Below are 16,040 nucleotides of genomic sequence, written 5' to 3' on the forward strand. Positions count from 1 at the left end.
TAGATAGGGCAAATGCAAGCAGGCTTTTTCCATCAAAGTTAGGTGATACTAGAACTAGAAGTCATAGGTTAAGGGTGAAAGGTGACGTATTTAAGGAGAATCTGAGAGGGAACTATTTCGCTCAATGTGTGGAAAGAGCTGCCAGTGGAATTGGAGGATGAGGGTCAATTACGATATTAAAGAGAAGTTTGGATAGGTACATGGAAGGGAGGGGTATGGAAGGCTATGGTCCAGGTTCAGGTCCATGGAGCTAGGCAGAATAACCAGTTCGGCATGGACTAGATGGGCCGAAGGGCCTGTTTCTCTGCTGTGGTTCTCTATGACTCTAAGAGGAGCTTTTCACTGTCAGGTGTGAGAACAAGAAACATTTTTTTACCAATTTCTCATTGTACTTACAGCCCTGATATCAGGCATAAACCAAAGTCTGGAGACAACATTAGCATTGACCTTAAATTAAAAATAACCACTGAGAGAACAAGACATGCCTGTTGGACAGATGTGGCGTTCCTTCAGATAACTAACTTGATGGCGGGGGCCACAGATGCGAGGACAGTAATGGTCTGGACAGCTAGTAATATAGAACCTGTTTAATAACTAGCTGTGTTGATAAGGAATTGACATGCATTGGTGTGTTAAGTAGTACTGAAGACCACCGTCGAATCGGTAGGAGACTGGGTGAATATTTGGTGGAGCCACACTGTGGATTGAGCTCAGGGTTGCTAAGAACTGCCGATATCCGACGTAATTTACGCCGGGAGCTGTCCAAGCCCCAAATCTTACTTTGGCGTCTGCTTCAGAAGCTTCATTGCTGAATCCTAAGAATGCCTTATAAAAGGCTTCAGTATCGCACAGACTTTCCCTCTGGATACACAACCCCGGCAGTAACCCAACCAAACCTCCTCTACATGGACCGAATCTTGAGAACAGTCTCCCCTACACCCAGAGGCCGTGTTAACGTGTTTCCCTGGTCTGCAAAAATATCATGTATAAGAGAAACAATTAAAGGATTTCCCCTCTCTTTCCTCTGCCCCTCTCTTTCTCCTCCTCTCTCTCTCCCACTCGCTCCCTCTCCTCTACCCTCCCCTTCCACTCTCCCTTTCTTTCCCCATCCCTCTCCCCTTTCCTACCCCCTCTCGATCTATCAATCTCTTTCTCTCTCTCTCTCTCTCATGCAGTATTTCTTTAAGACCGCTTCCACAAATAAACCCAGGTTCTGTGCTATTTGGTATGAGAGGGATGTAACGATCTGGACTTTGTACAATCTCACTCCACCTTGCGGCAGAGTAGCGGCACTGGGACTCCTGGCTCTTACAGAGAACGAGAGAGAGAGAGAGAGAGAGAGAGGAGAAAGAGAAAGACAGAGAGAGAGAGAGAGGCAGCGGCAGCAGTGCGATGGATTTGAGAACGGATTAAACCGGCAACCATGGCTTCCACCGTCTTTCCCTAGTGCATTCCCGGCTGGTCAGGGAAGGAGACCGCGGTGCCCTTTCATTTCTCTTCCAGAGAGGGCCGGACGGGCGGGTTGTCAGACGAGAGGCGAGGTGTTTGTGGCTTATGTCATTGACCTATAGTGCTCGTTCCCAGTCTCTGTCTCCATGCCCTGTGCATTGACGCTGGCGTACAGAATATTCCTCCCTGTGTCTCTTCACCTCCTCCAGCCTAGGATGCATCGGGTATAAAAAAAACATACACACACGGGACACACTCACACACCAGCCATGGGGAAAGATCAGGAATTACTCCAAGCTGTCAAAAGCGAAGATGTGCCTGCAGTACAGAAGCTTTTGCAACGGCCCAAACAAGGCAAAGCGAGTGAGTACTATTTACATCGATCACTTGGTTGCATTTGTGTACGTGTGTGTGGTGTCCTGTCGGAGGGTGACCCTGAGACAAGGGGAGGTGATCCTCCACCTTCGGATGCTCTTGCCTTGTTCACCCGTTCGAGAACGTTGGCAATGTGGATGTCGCCTCCTCTCCGCCCCTCTCCCTTCTCTCTTTTTCTTTCCCCTTCCTTCCTTCTAGCTCCTTCCTCCCCTCCCCTCTCACTGTCTCTCAGCCCCTTTCCCTCTGCTCTCCCTCCCCTTCCTCCCCCTCCCTCCCCCTCCCCTCTCACTGTCTCTCAGCCCCTTTCCGTTTACCGTCCCTCCCCTTTCCCCTCCCTCTCCCCCTCAGTCTCTCTCCCTTCCTCCTTCCCTCCTTCCTTCCCTCGCTCCTCTCTCCCTTCCACCTACTTTCCACTCTCACTCCTCTCCCCTCCTTCCCTCCCCTTCCCCCTGCCTCCCTCCATCCCTCTCTTCTCCCGTCCCTCCTCCCTCTCTCCCACCATCCCTCTTTCCTTCTCTCTCTGTCCATCCCTCCCTCCTCCTCCCCGTCCATCCCTCTGTCCATCCATCCCTTTCTCCTCTCTTTCACTGTCCATCTGTCCTTCTCCCTCCTTCCCTCCATCCCTTTCTCCTCTCTTTCACTGTTCATCTGTCCTTCTCCCTCCTTCCCTCCATCTTTCCCCCCTTCCTCAGTCCCCCACCCTTGCTTACACATCCTCCCCTCCTTCTCTTCTTTCCCTCCTCTCTCTCACCTCTCACCTCTCTCTAACTCTCTTCTACCTTCGCTCCCACCCCTCCTTACATCTCCTTACTGCCTCCTTTTTTCTCCCTCCTCCTATTCCCCTCTTCTTCACTCTTTCCTTCTCACTTTCTCATTCCTCCCTTTTTCCCATTTCTCTTTCCCCTCTCCCCTTCTCTTTTAACCCTCATTTTCACCAGCCATTCCCTTTCCCTTTCTTTTTCTTTCCCTCTTGCTCTCCCCCCCCATCATCTTGTTTACCTGTCATACAACATAACCCAATGCCTTCTAACTGTCTTCCCCCATATCGCTCCAGTGAGCACTGTTTCCATCTGTGTATGTTGGAGACTTCCAGTTAATACTTTCCACCACAGAGAATAAGTGACTCCCATCACACCTTTGAATGCTGAACTATAAATTCTCTCTGTGATGTATCTCAGCAAAGATGTATTGGTAAAACCGGGCCGGTTGAAAGCTGTGAGCCAGAATGCACTTTGTTAAGAATTGGTTCACAAGGGTCTTATCTTGGATTGTGGGAATGCTAGAGGGGTCTTCATCACATCCCCCATCGTGAACTGGAGATTAACTTGAGTGTGGTTGTGGTGTTGAATTTAGTGGCCCCAGGAAACCAAAATGAATAAATGTGACAGGTAGTCATGGTGTACAGCCGGGAAGCCTGTTTGACAGTCAACTGTAGCTCGCTGAGTCTCTTCACCACGTTTTTGCTCCTACACCCTCAAATCAATAGAAACTCCTTGTGTTCTAGATTTATCTCACGACTGATGGGCTGGAAAGTGGGTGTTGATTACAAAGTAGCAGATCTGTTAATTAAATGCATTTGCCTGGTGGACACGTTAAATGATAGATCCGAATTTCTAAATTTACATGGGATTCGAAGACGAATGAATTGTAATGAAAACTCTTATTATGTACTAATAACTGGTATTTCTGAACCGTTCTATCATGGCTGCAAGTTCTGATGAAAGTGCACCCCTGTTTTAAACAAGGATTAACGGAGACTCTAATAAGCTTTAGAGAATTGCATGGTAATGAATAGAGGGAATCTCATTCAGTTCTATATCTAAATTGATTGCTGTTTCGTTGCATAGAATGACCATGCCAAGTCTACATTGGATAATAATTGTGTGTGTGTGTGTGTGTGTGTGTGTGTGTGTGTGAGGGTTTTGATGTAGATTGATGTGAATAAAAGGCATCCTAATTGAAAAGAGACTTGCATTCATGTTGAATCATTTTGTATTTAATGCCCAGCATTGTGGAGATATGTTGTGGTCTTGGTTCACTTGAGCTGATACACTCGTCTTCTGAAGGAATCCAGTTGGGAAGCTTTTTGAGAGCAAACTTTTGTGTCTCTTGGATAAGAGGTTGTTTTTTTTTCAGAAGAAAATAGCTTGTATCTGATTTCTGAGACATTCTGTGGATTCCCTGTACTGAAAGTTGTCTTGGCTACTGAATGCCACAAAATCACTGTTGGAGATTTTCGGGCTGGGATCGGCGACTGTAGGGGATCTCAGGATTCCCACACTGTCTTGAGTTGATACCGCATTTCATTTCTGTTGACTGGTAAAGATTCTGCATTGATGATACCTGACAATAAAAGCCTCTGCCATCCCTGCTCCGTTAACTCTGCATTGCTTACATGGCCTGAACCTTCAGCACTTCACCAGCAGCAGTCATGCCTTTGCCCAAATCCAAAGGCCTGAAATTCCTTCCCAAACATCTTTCTTCTTCTTAGGATGAGCCTCAAGACCTACAGCATTGTGCTAAAGTCTTAGTATACTGTATATAGCTAGGGTGCCTAACACTTTTGCACAGTACGGTATTTGTCAACGTGGAGCAGGGAGCAAGATGTTGGAAATGGCCAGGGTCGAGAGTCACAGAGCGGTGTGGGACGGGTGGCAGAGGAGTGCCGTGGGCAGGGGGTGGCACAGATGCAGACCCTCCCAGCCGTCAGATACCAGCCAAGATTATTTGATTTCAAACAATAGATTTATTGTCTGTAACAAAATGTCTCTCTGTTGCTTCCTGCTCTCCTTCTCTTCTTTCTTCCCCTTTTCCCAACCATGATTCCTCTTTCCCTGCCCCCTTCCTACTCTCAGTCCACAATAGGGACCCACATCAGAATCAGGTTTATCATCGATCATACAGGCCATGAAATTTGGTTTTATTTTGCGGCAGCAGTCTAGAGCAATACATAAAATTATTACAGTGCTGTGAAGAAGTCTTAGGCACCCTAGCTATATATATGTGCCTGAGACTTTCGCACAGTACTGTACCTCTGTGGCTATGTATCGAAGCATTTCCTTGAGTGGCTCAATGTTAGATTTTGTTGAGTTATGTTCTTCTGTGAACCATACTGTGGACCCAATGTTTGAATTGGTCTTTGTTAGGATAACGAATGCCAGGTATGTGTTGATATTTGCAGTGCAGTGCTGCTGCGGACTGCAACTTGACTTTGCTCTTTCTTTGCAGTGTTAGTTCGCCAGTTAGAGCTTTAACTAAGCCATGGCTGAAGACAGCGAGATTGCAGGGCTTCTTCATTCACGTCTGAGTTACTTAGGATGACATCTAAGTTACAACTGAATTAAAACCCAACAAGTCTATAATTAAAGGAAACAGTGGCTGCCCCGTTCAAGTGTTGCATATGCCCATGTTGTAACATATAATGATTAAATATAAAATAGCCCTTAAGGATTGTCCACAGTGCCCATGGACTAAGGGGGATGGGGAGGTGCTGTAGGGGAGCATTGTTCAGTTGCACGACAGCCCTGGGGAAAAAGTGCCTGCAACATTGTCAAATACCTCTTGCATCCTTCCCACAATCTCTCTGAGCTCCTGCCATCAGGCAGAAGGGAACGGTTAGGCTGGATAACAGTTTCTTCCCTGAGGCTTTTTGACTTCTTAACACTCTGCCGCGACCCTGAACACGTGGCCACCCTGGTCACTGATCGACTGGACATCTTTTCATCTTTTATTGCTGCTGTTTCACCAATTTGTACGAGTGCTTGTTTTTATTACAATAGTGCCAGGACCATTATACTGTTTTATCTTAGCACTTTATGTCAACCTGTCAATCTTCAGGCCAATGCCACTCCAGGACTTGTGTTAATATTATTTTGTGACTGTATATGCTGGATTGTAACTATATGTGCTGTGTGTTGTGTTTTGCACTGTGGCCACCAGAGGAACGATGCTTCATTCAGCTGTATACATGTGTATGGGTGAATGGCGATAAACTGGAACTTGAATTTTAGGGTGTTGTGAATATGGTGAAGCTACTGGATTGGTAAATCCGACATGATGAGGTTAAACCCCATGTGACTGTGAATTCATTTTAAAGGAGAGGAAAATAGAACACAAAGGAGTGTTCATTATCTCTCTGTGACTCTATGGGCCTGGAACTGGCTCTCTGAAAGGAAGGAACCCTCACTATTTTAAAAAGACACATAGGATAGACAGTCAGATACTGACATTGATAGGTCGTGTAGATAGATGCATACATACAGTACTGTGCTTGTGTAAAAAAAATCTGTAAAGCAAGGATGCTTTGAAAAATAATGAAATAAAAAGTTTCTAAATATCAAAAAAATACTGTAAATAGCAGTAAACAGTAAAAATCTAAATCAAATCAATGTTTGGTGTTACCAGCCTTTGCCTTTAAAACTGCATCAATTCTCTAAACTGTCATGCAGTTCTATAAGACTATCAGCTGGTTGGTTGTTCCAAGCACCTTGGAGAACTTGCCACAGTTTTCCTGCAGACTTTGGCTGTCTCACTTGCTTCTGTTTGTCCAGGTAATCCTTGGTAGCCACAATGATGTTGAGATCAGGGTTCTGTGGAGGGAATACCAACTGAAACCCTATGAAAAATCTAGTGTGCCTAGTATTTTTGCACAGTACTTTATATAGGGTATGGTGCTCCATGCTAGAAAACTAAATACTAGAGGGTATAGACTTAAGGGAAGAAGGGGAAAGTTTAAAGGATATTTACAAAGTAGAGTGGTAAATACCCAGAATGCACTGCCAGGGAAGGTGGTGCAAGATACAGTTGCAATGTTTAATGGGCATTTAGACCATAAAATCATGAGACCAGAAGACAAAGAGCACCAGTGAGCAAATCTACACATAGCGTTGTCGCAGAAAAACAGCATCCATCACCAGGGAACTCCCACCAGCCAGATCATGCTCTTTTCTCATTCCTGCCCTCAGGAAGAAGGTACAGGAGCCTCAGGACTCACACCACCAGATTCAGGAACAGTTATCACACCTCAGCCATGGGGCTCTTGAATCAAGGGGATAACTTCACTTTCTCCATCACTGAAATCTTCCCAGAACCTATGGATTCACTTTCAAAGACTCTTCATCACATGTTTCTTGATATTTACTACCTACTAATTAATTTGTTAATTATTATTATTATTATTTCTTTCTTTTAATATTTGCACAATTTGTTGTCTATTTCACACTGTTTTTCTGCCCTGTTGGGTGCAGTCTGTCACTGATTTTATTATGGTGATTGGATTTATTGAGGATGCCCACAAGAAAATGAATCTCAGGATTGTATATGGTAACATATATATATTCTTATAATAAATTTACTTTGAACTTTTGAGCACTGAACAAACAGCAGAATTAAGCCACTTGGCCCTTTGAGTCTGCTCCACCGTTTGATCATAGCTGATTTATTATCTCTCACAACCCCATCTCCTGCTTTCTCCCTGTAAACTTTTACACCCTTATTAATCAAAAACCTATCAACCTCCACTTTGAATATACCCAGTGACTTGGCCTACTCAGCCATCTGTGGCAATGAATTCCACAGATGCACCACCATCTGGCTGAAGAAATTACTCCTCATTGCTGTTCTGAAGGGACATCATATTCCGAGTTGTGCCCTCTTACTTCCCCACTAATGGAAACATCCTCTCCTTGTCCACTCTGCCTGAGTCTTTCAGACCATGCGACTTGTAGGCAGGCATGTGTTGAGGCAGTACGTGTATAGATTATGTGCAGGCAGATGAGATTAGTTTAATTCAGTGCCATTATCAACACGGACACTGTGGGCTAAAGGGCCAGATATGTCCTATACTGCTTGATGTTCTATGTTCAATAAAGACCTGTTTCTGTAGTAGCTAGGCTAATCATGAGGGTCCAGTGGAGGTTCATGAGAATGATCCTGGGATTGAAAGGGTTAACGTATGAGGAGTGTTTGATGGCTCTGGTGCTGGAGTTTAGAAGGATGGAGGGGGATCTCAATGAAACCTGCCAAATATTGAAAGGCTTAGATAGAGTGGACATGGAGAGGATGTTTCCTCTAGTGGGAAAGTCTAGGACCAGAGGGCACAGCCTCAATATACAAGGACATCTCTTTACAATGGTTCCCAACCTGGCTTCCACAGACGCCACGGTTATTGGTAGGAGTCCATGGTATAAGAAAGGATGGGAACCCTTCTGAGAACAAGGATGAGGAGGAATTTCTTTACGAGAGGATAGAGATTCTGTGGAATTAATTGCCACAGATGGTTGTAGAGGCCAAGTCACTGGGCACTTTTAAAGCAGAATTTCTTGATTAGTAAGGGTATCAAAAGTTACGGGGAGAAGTCAGAAAAATGGGATTGCAAGTAAAAATAAATCAACCATGATGGAATCACAAAGCAGACTCAATGGGCTGAATGGTCTAATTCTGCTCCTATGTCTTATGGTCTTATGGTCAAATAACTCAACTGGTTGACTTTGGAGGAAGGGTATCTGTCATCCTGACTTAGTCAGTCCAGCCACACTTCTAGTTGACCTCTGTCTGTCTCTCGCAGCGGCACAGCAAGGAAATGACAGGGGGGAGAATCGAGATTTCATGGTGACAAAATCATGACATGTATTGATATTTTTCTGAACTGGAGCTGCTAGGTGTTACTGCTAAGAACAGACCCTCATACCAGCAAACCATTGCTGCAGTGTACTCTGTTTTACAAAAGCTTACTATAATTTATGAAATTTTTATTAAACATGTTGTGATGCTCATTTGATTTTGTTTCATCCAAATCATAAAATTAGTTCCAGTTTCAGCCTCTGCACTTCTCCTGTGACACTGCGTTAATGTACAGCTTACAAGGCACAATCTTATTTCGATGTCTCTTCCAGTTACATTTTATACTTTGGGATTGCCAGGCAGATTCCCCCATAATAAGACACTTCAAAATGCTTGGAAGCCATCCATTCAAACCTACCTTGAGCTCAAGAACATGAGGTAATGTTGTAACTCTATAAAACCCTGGTTAGACCACATTGGGAGTACTGTGTTCAATTTTGCTTCATTGTCAGATGGATGTGGGAGCTTTAGAAAGAATGCAGAGGAGATTTACCAGGATGCTGCCTGGATTAGAGGGCATGATTTATGAAGATAGATTGAATGAGCTAGGGCTTTTCTCTTTGGATTGAAGAAGTATGAGAGGCAATCTGATAGAAGTGTTCAAGATGATAAGAGAAATTGATAGAGCGGACAGCCAGCGCCTTCTTCCCGGGGTTGAAGTGGCTCATAAGTACTTGGGTGTCAACATCTCTGTGGATCTATGCTGGGCCCAACATATTGATGCAGTTACAAAAAAGGGACAACAGCGGCTATACTTCATTAGGAGTCTGAGAAGAGTTGCTATGTCAGCAAAGACACTCGCAAATTTCTACAGATGCACTGTGGAGAGCTTTCTAACTGACTACATCTCCGTCTGGCATGGTGGGGGTGCTGCACAGGATCAAATTAAGCTGCAGAAGGTTGTAAACTCAGTCAACTCCATCACGGGCACCAGCCTCCCCCAGTATCCAGGACATCTTCAAGGAGCGATGCCTCAAAAAAGCAGCATCCATCATTACCGGCCTCCATCACCAGGACATGCCCTCTTCTCATTGTTGCCATCAGGAAGGAGGTACAGGAGCCTGAAGGCACACACTGTACAATTCAGGAGCAGCTTCTCCCCCTCTGCCATCCGATTTCAGAATAGACATTGAACCCGTGAACACGGCTTCTCTACTTTTTTATTTCTATTTTTGCACTACTTACTTAATTTAACTATTTTAATATGTATGTACATACATATACTTACTGTAATTTACAATAATAATGTTTTATTATTATGTATTGCAATGTACTTCTGCTGCATAACAACATATTTCATGATATATGCTGGTGATATTAAACCTGACTCTGATTTAATGTGATTGGAGGAAAGTATAGGGGGGTGTCAAAGGTATGTTTTTTACACAGAGAGTGGTAGGTGTGTGGAAAACCTTGCCAGAGATGCTGGTGATAACAGATGCATGAGGGGAATTTAAGAAACTCAGAGAGGCACATGTTTTGATACAAAAATGAAGGGATACGTCAAAGGGAAGGGTTAGGTTGATCTTAGAGTAGGTGATAATGTGAGTAAGACATTTTGAGCCAAAGGGCCTGTACTCTGCCATGTTCTCTGGTGGTCTTGGGTAGTGATTGTTCTTTGAAATTTGCTGCCTTTCCTCACTTCTTAAATATACCACTGTGACCAAGAAATATTCCCTACATGACTTTTCATTGTTAAACTTTGACTGGTAATGTTTCTGTGAAACACCCTTGGGATATTTTCTCATGCAGATGGTGATTTATCAGTGTAAGTTATTTAGTCGTATCTGGTGGTGTGGATCTAAAGGAGATGTGGGGATTTTGTCTTGAAAGCGGAGGGCTTTGTAGAAGCTATCTTCTAGCTACTGAAGCCACTCTGTGAAGTACATAGAACAATCAGCTCAATGAAATCCCATCTTTCTCTTCTGATATAGAATGTTGAACATGGTATTGTGCAGTTACAGGCCCTTTGGCCCATCCTGTCTGTACTGAACACGGTGCCAATTTAAACTGCACAGGGTCTAGATCCCTCCATTCCCTGACTGATTCCGTGTTTACAGAAAATGGTGGATACAGCCCAGTCCATTACAGGAAAAGCGCACTCTACCATTGAGCACATCTAGATTGAGCAATGCCACAAGAAAGCATCATATCACAGACCCCCCCACCCCCGCCTTCCCAACATCCACGTCATGCTTTCTTCCTGCTACTACCATCAGGCAAGAGGTACAGAAGCCCTAGGCCCCACACCACCAATTTCATGAACAGTTATTACCCTACAACCATCAGGCTGAACCAGCATAGATAACAACTCACCTCAAGTCTGAACTGATTCCACAGCCTACAGGCTCATTTTCAAGGACTCTACAACTCAAGTTCTCAGTATTATTTCTTTTTAAGTACCACTGTGATTTTTCTTTGCTCATTGGTTGTTTCTCAGTATGGTTTTTAAAAATTATATTGTATTTTTTAAATTTTCCTGTAAAAGCCTGCAAGAAAACACTGCTTAAACGCTGCTATTTTGTCTGCTACCACCACTTCCCCGGCGGTGTAATCCAGGCACCCTCTCGTAAATCACATTTAAACTCTAGTTCTACTTCACTGCTGCAGAGTTTGATTTATAGAACTCCTGTGAAATGCCTAACAATTCTTTATTACACAGGAGCAGTAAATGAATGCAACTTGTTATTTTTGGTGTTATTCCACTTGTAGATGATTTTCTGGTGTTACAGAGCAGTGGAAGATCTTTATCTTCTTCCTGGACATCGCACCAATCATCACCTAGGATCCCTTTGGTAAAGCTTTGGCCCCCTCAATTTGGAAAAGATGCAAGGGTTTTGGAGAAAATTGCGAAAATGTTTCCAGGGATGAGTCTTGTGTATAGACTGGAGAAGCTGGGGTTATTCTTCCTGGAACAGGGAAGGTTAGACCATAAGACATTGAATGGAATTAGGCCATTTGGCACATCAAGTCTACTGTGCCATTTCATCATGGCTGATTTATTATCCATCTCAACCCCATTCTCCTGCCTTCTCCCCGTAAACTTGGACACCCTTACTAATCAGGCACCTATCAACATGTGCTTTTAATATGCTCGCTGACTTGGCCTCTACAGCCATCTGTGGCAATGAATTCCACAAATTCAGCACAGCTTCACAACAAACAGTGCAATATAGAGCAGGTTGGGAAAATGCATCTGCCAATACAGAGAGTAGAGGGGCTCCCCGGCTAGTGGCATCCCAACGCGAGTGCTTCCCGTTCTCCTGCCGCCGAGCAGCGAATTTCATGGTGTTGACAATAACGACAAAATTGCTAATTAATCTGGATGATCCTTTGTTGCTGACTCAAAGGGTCTATTTTACAGATCTAGAGAGGTTTATGAATAATTTACAAAGAGATAAAAGAAACATGACTTTCTTCTCCTTCCCACTTCCCTAGGGTGCTTACGGTCTATTCCCCCCCACCTCCTCAGGCTTCTGACAGCAGCATTCAGAAAGATCCCTTCAGCTTCTGGTTGAGTGCAGGCTCACAGAATATAGAAAATACAAGCCACAGAAGGCTTCATGGTCTTTGGGTGTTGTTGCACCATGCGGTAATATCGTGGCTGACTGGATCTGGGCTCCTGCCTTGTTTGCCCCATCCCCCTTAACCCCTTCCTCCTCCACAAACCAAGAATTCATCTGATCCAACTTTGAACATACTCAATAATTTATCCACCGGAGTGCCCCTGTCAACTCTCGCCAATTTTTATCGAAGCATTCTATCTGGCTGCGTATGGCTTGATATGGCAACTGCTCTGCACACGATCACAAGAAACTGTGCAGTTGTGGACGCAGCCCAGCACATCAAAGCAAACAGCTTCCCCTCCGTGGGCTCTGTCTACAGTTCCCACTGTCTCTGTAAAGCAGCCAGCATTATGGCCTAATTTACCCACTCCGGGCATCCTCTCTCCCAACAGGCAGAAGACACATAAGCCCGAAAGCACGTACCACCAGGCTCAAGGATAGTTTCCATTCCATTGTTTCAGACTCTTGAATGGAATTCTTGTACAATAAGAAGGAATCTTGTCCGCAGAATCTCCTTCATTACAATCTTGCTCTTTATTGTTACAATGCGACCAACTGGCTCAGGACTGTCCATTTATTGTGTCAGGCAACCACTTAATAGTTCACTCGTACAATAAGTTGGACTCTTGACTTCATAATCTATCTCATTATGACCTTGCGCCTTATCACTTACCTGCACTGCACTCTGTAGATTTTACACTTTATTCTACATTACCTTATTCTAGCTCAATGCACTGTGTAATAGTCATAGTCATACTTTATTGATCCCGGGGGAAATTGGTTTTCGTTACAGTTGCACCATAAATAATAAATAGTAATAAAACCATAAATAGTTAAATAGTAATATGTAAATTATGCCAGTAAATTATGAAATAAGTCCAGGACCAGCCTATTGGCTCAGGATGCCTGACCCTCCATGGGAGGAGTTGTAAAGTTTGATGGCCACAGGCAGGAATGACTTCCTATGATGCTCTGTGTTGCATCTCGGTGGAATGAGTCTCTGGCTGAATGTACTCCTGTGCCCAACCAGTACATTATGTAGTGGATGGGAGACATTGACCAAGATGGCATGCAACTTAGACAAAACCCTCTTTTCTTTTTTTTGTTACATTCCCTCTGCAGGCAAGAGAAGCTTCTCATCATATCTTGGTACATGTGAGAATAATAAACCAATGCCAATAGCAAAGCACTGCAGGGAACATTATTCCAAAAGTTCACAAGACAGTGAGTGGAGAAATTCCTCCTCGTTTTTGGGTTATACGAGTTGTTTCTACTCTAAAATTAGGCAGGACTGTTCTAAATTTGCCCAGACTAAGGCGCATCCTCTCACTATCTGTCCTGGCAATCCCCTTGGCTGGTTGCCTTCCAGCACAAAGCAAGCTGTGCTTAGATGGGTAGGTTCCCATCTCAGGTCTTTCTACAGAGACATTAGCACACAGAGTCATGGAACACAGAAAAAGGCTCCTTGGCCCACCAGGTCTATTTTCACAGGGCAGAAATGTCTAGGACCAGGGGCATAACATTAAAGGTGGCTGAAGGAACATATAGCGGGATGTCAATGCTTTTTTCTGACACCATTCCGGGGTGGGTGCCTGGAATGTGCTGCTGGGGGAGGGGGTGGTAGTCGAGGAGACACACTGGGAGTGTAGGAGCCGTGTATTATGAGCTGTGTGTTTATTGTGTTTATTATGGTAACTAGTCTCATTTGTGAGGGCATGGTAAAAGTGAAGGAAATAAATTACATATGCAGGATTATTTCGTGGCAGTTTGTAGCTTGGGACTGCGGAGGTAATTTCTTTGCTGACCGCTGAGACAACCCTCGATAATGCTTAATTGCATGTTTGCTGATAATCGCTGTGTGACTCGCTGTGGCAGGCGGGTAGGCCTCTCTGCCTCATGTGGTGCTCTCTCTTCCGATGAATGTTGGTGATATTGTAGGATGGTATCGTGGTTCTGCATTAAGGAATTGGACTATAGGTTTTATGGACTAGACTTCTACAGACTTATGTTTATACTATATTCACCGGTTCCTTTTCCTTTTTGTTGTGTGAGGGGAAGGGTTGGGCGTTGATATTCTGTCAGTTTTTTGTGTGGGAGAAGGGTTGTTTTTTGGGGGTTAATATTCTTGTTCCATTTTGTGCGGGTGGGGTTTTGTTTTGAGGGTTTAATGATTGGGATGCCGTTTTTTTTGTACGGGGGTTGGGTGGGTTTGATGCTTCTCTCAATGACTTTCATGCTGTTTCTTTGTTTCGTGGCTATCTGGAGAAGACAAATTTCAGAGTTGTACATGGATACATGCTTTGATAATAAATGAACCTTTGAACCTTTAATAAAGGATCAGAATAGGGAATTCGACTCTTTGGAGCAATCATTAGAGCCATGGGCATGTCACGTAAGTATAACAACTCCGTCTGGGATAGCAGGCTGATGGAAGCTCTTTAGTTTTGATTTTGGATCAATTTTGCCGCTACACGAAGCATTTAAGAAACTATAAGATAGCCACATGGATGACAGATAAATGGAGGAGGGAAGGGTTAGATTTATCTTAGATTAGGTTAAAAGGTCAGCACAACATTGTATTCAAAATATTCAAATATTTGAAGTATATTTATTATTAAAGAGTATATAAATTATGCAACCTTGAGATTTGTTTGCTCACAGGTAGCCACAAAGCAAGGAAACTGAAAGAATCTGATTTAACAAGAAAGACCAACCCCCAATGGTCACAGAGAAAGAGAGAGAAGAAAACAAATCATACAAACAACAGATGAGAGCAAAAACAACGGTATTCGAACCAAATTGAGTCCTCAGAATCAAATCTCCAGAGCAACCTGGAGTAGGCCCACAGCCTCGGTATTCAGTTCATTATATTAGCGGGGAAAATCGCCACAAAGTTTGCAGACACGAAGCACTGCAGCCGGAGGCGGTCTCACAACCTCATTGTGGTGGGGCGTGCAGCACCCAGTCTATCTGGGCCGGCAACTTAAATTGTCCAAACCTCGCACTGTGGGCCATGAGCAAGCTGTGCTGTGCTTGTTCTATGTCTGTGCTACCATCAAGCACACATTTACACCAATCCTGAATTCATCTAACAATATTCCCATAAACTCCCCTCAGATTCTACCACTCACCCAGGCACTAGGGGCAACTTACAGTGACTAATCAACCTACAGACCCATGTCTTTGGAGCATGAACGAAATCAGAGCAGCGGAAACAAACCCAAGCACCCACAAGCAGAATGTGCTAATTCCTCACAGATAACACCCAAGGTCGGGATTGAACCCGAGTCTCCAGCATTGTGAGGCTGTGGCTCTTCTAGCTGTGCCACCATGCCCCCCTCCCCCATTTCTCTGTCAGCCTACCATCTTTCTTCTCAAGCTTCAATCTTCTCAGGTAAATCATCTAAACGCAGCTACTTAAAATAAGATCAGGGGATTTCCCCCCAATGTCCTGTCTAATATTATCTCTCAGCCAGAAACTTTAACGCAGATGATGAGATTGTTGACACATGAGGCATTTGTAGGGCTAGCAGTGCACAAAATGAGCTATTCTGTACACCATAGCTATGACGACATTTCAAATGTATTTCATAGAACATAGAACTTTACAGCACAGAACTAACCTTTTAATCTACTCCATGTTCAATCTAACCCTTCCCTCCCTAATAGTCCCCCATTTTTCTTTCACTCATGTGCCTATCTAAGAGTCTCTTAAATGTCCCTAATGTATCTGCCTTGATTACCACACATTCCACTCACCCACCATTATTATAGAATGTAGAATATATAAATCAACCGCTGATTACAGACCCTTTGGCCTATAATGTTGTGCTGGCCATGTAACCTACTCTAGAAACTGCCCAGAATTTCTCTAGTGCATAACCCTTTATTTTTCTGAGCTCCATGTACCTCAAAGACTCTTAAAAGATCCTATGGTATCTGCTTCCACCACCGCCACTGGCAGTATATTCCATGCACCCACCACTCTCTGTGTGAAAAACTTACCCCTGGTATCCCTTCAGTTCCTAT

The 16,040-nt window shown here is 44.0% G+C and overlaps 1 protein-coding gene across 4 annotated transcripts in view; it reads left to right on the forward strand.

The window, feature by feature from the left end:
• The first annotated feature begins 1,204 nt into the window (after window positions 1–1,204).
• Window positions 1,205–16,040, forward strand: part of caskin1 (CASK interacting protein 1) — a 732,522-nt gene continuing 717,686 nt past the window's right edge. For all 4 annotated transcript variants that reach the window (XM_072269050.1, XM_072269053.1, XM_072269054.1 and 1 more), the window contains exon 1: window positions 1,205–1,812. In XM_072269050.1, the coding sequence (XP_072125151.1) occupies window positions 1,719–1,812 (94 nt within the window). In that variant the 5' untranslated portion in view covers window positions 1,205–1,718. The remainder of the gene's footprint in view (window positions 1,813–16,040) is intronic.

This window comes from Mobula birostris, chromosome 9 (assembly GCF_030028105.1).
Source record: "Mobula birostris isolate sMobBir1 chromosome 9, sMobBir1.hap1, whole genome shotgun sequence".
Lineage (NCBI taxonomy): Eukaryota > Metazoa > Chordata > Chondrichthyes > Myliobatiformes > Myliobatidae > Mobula > Mobula birostris.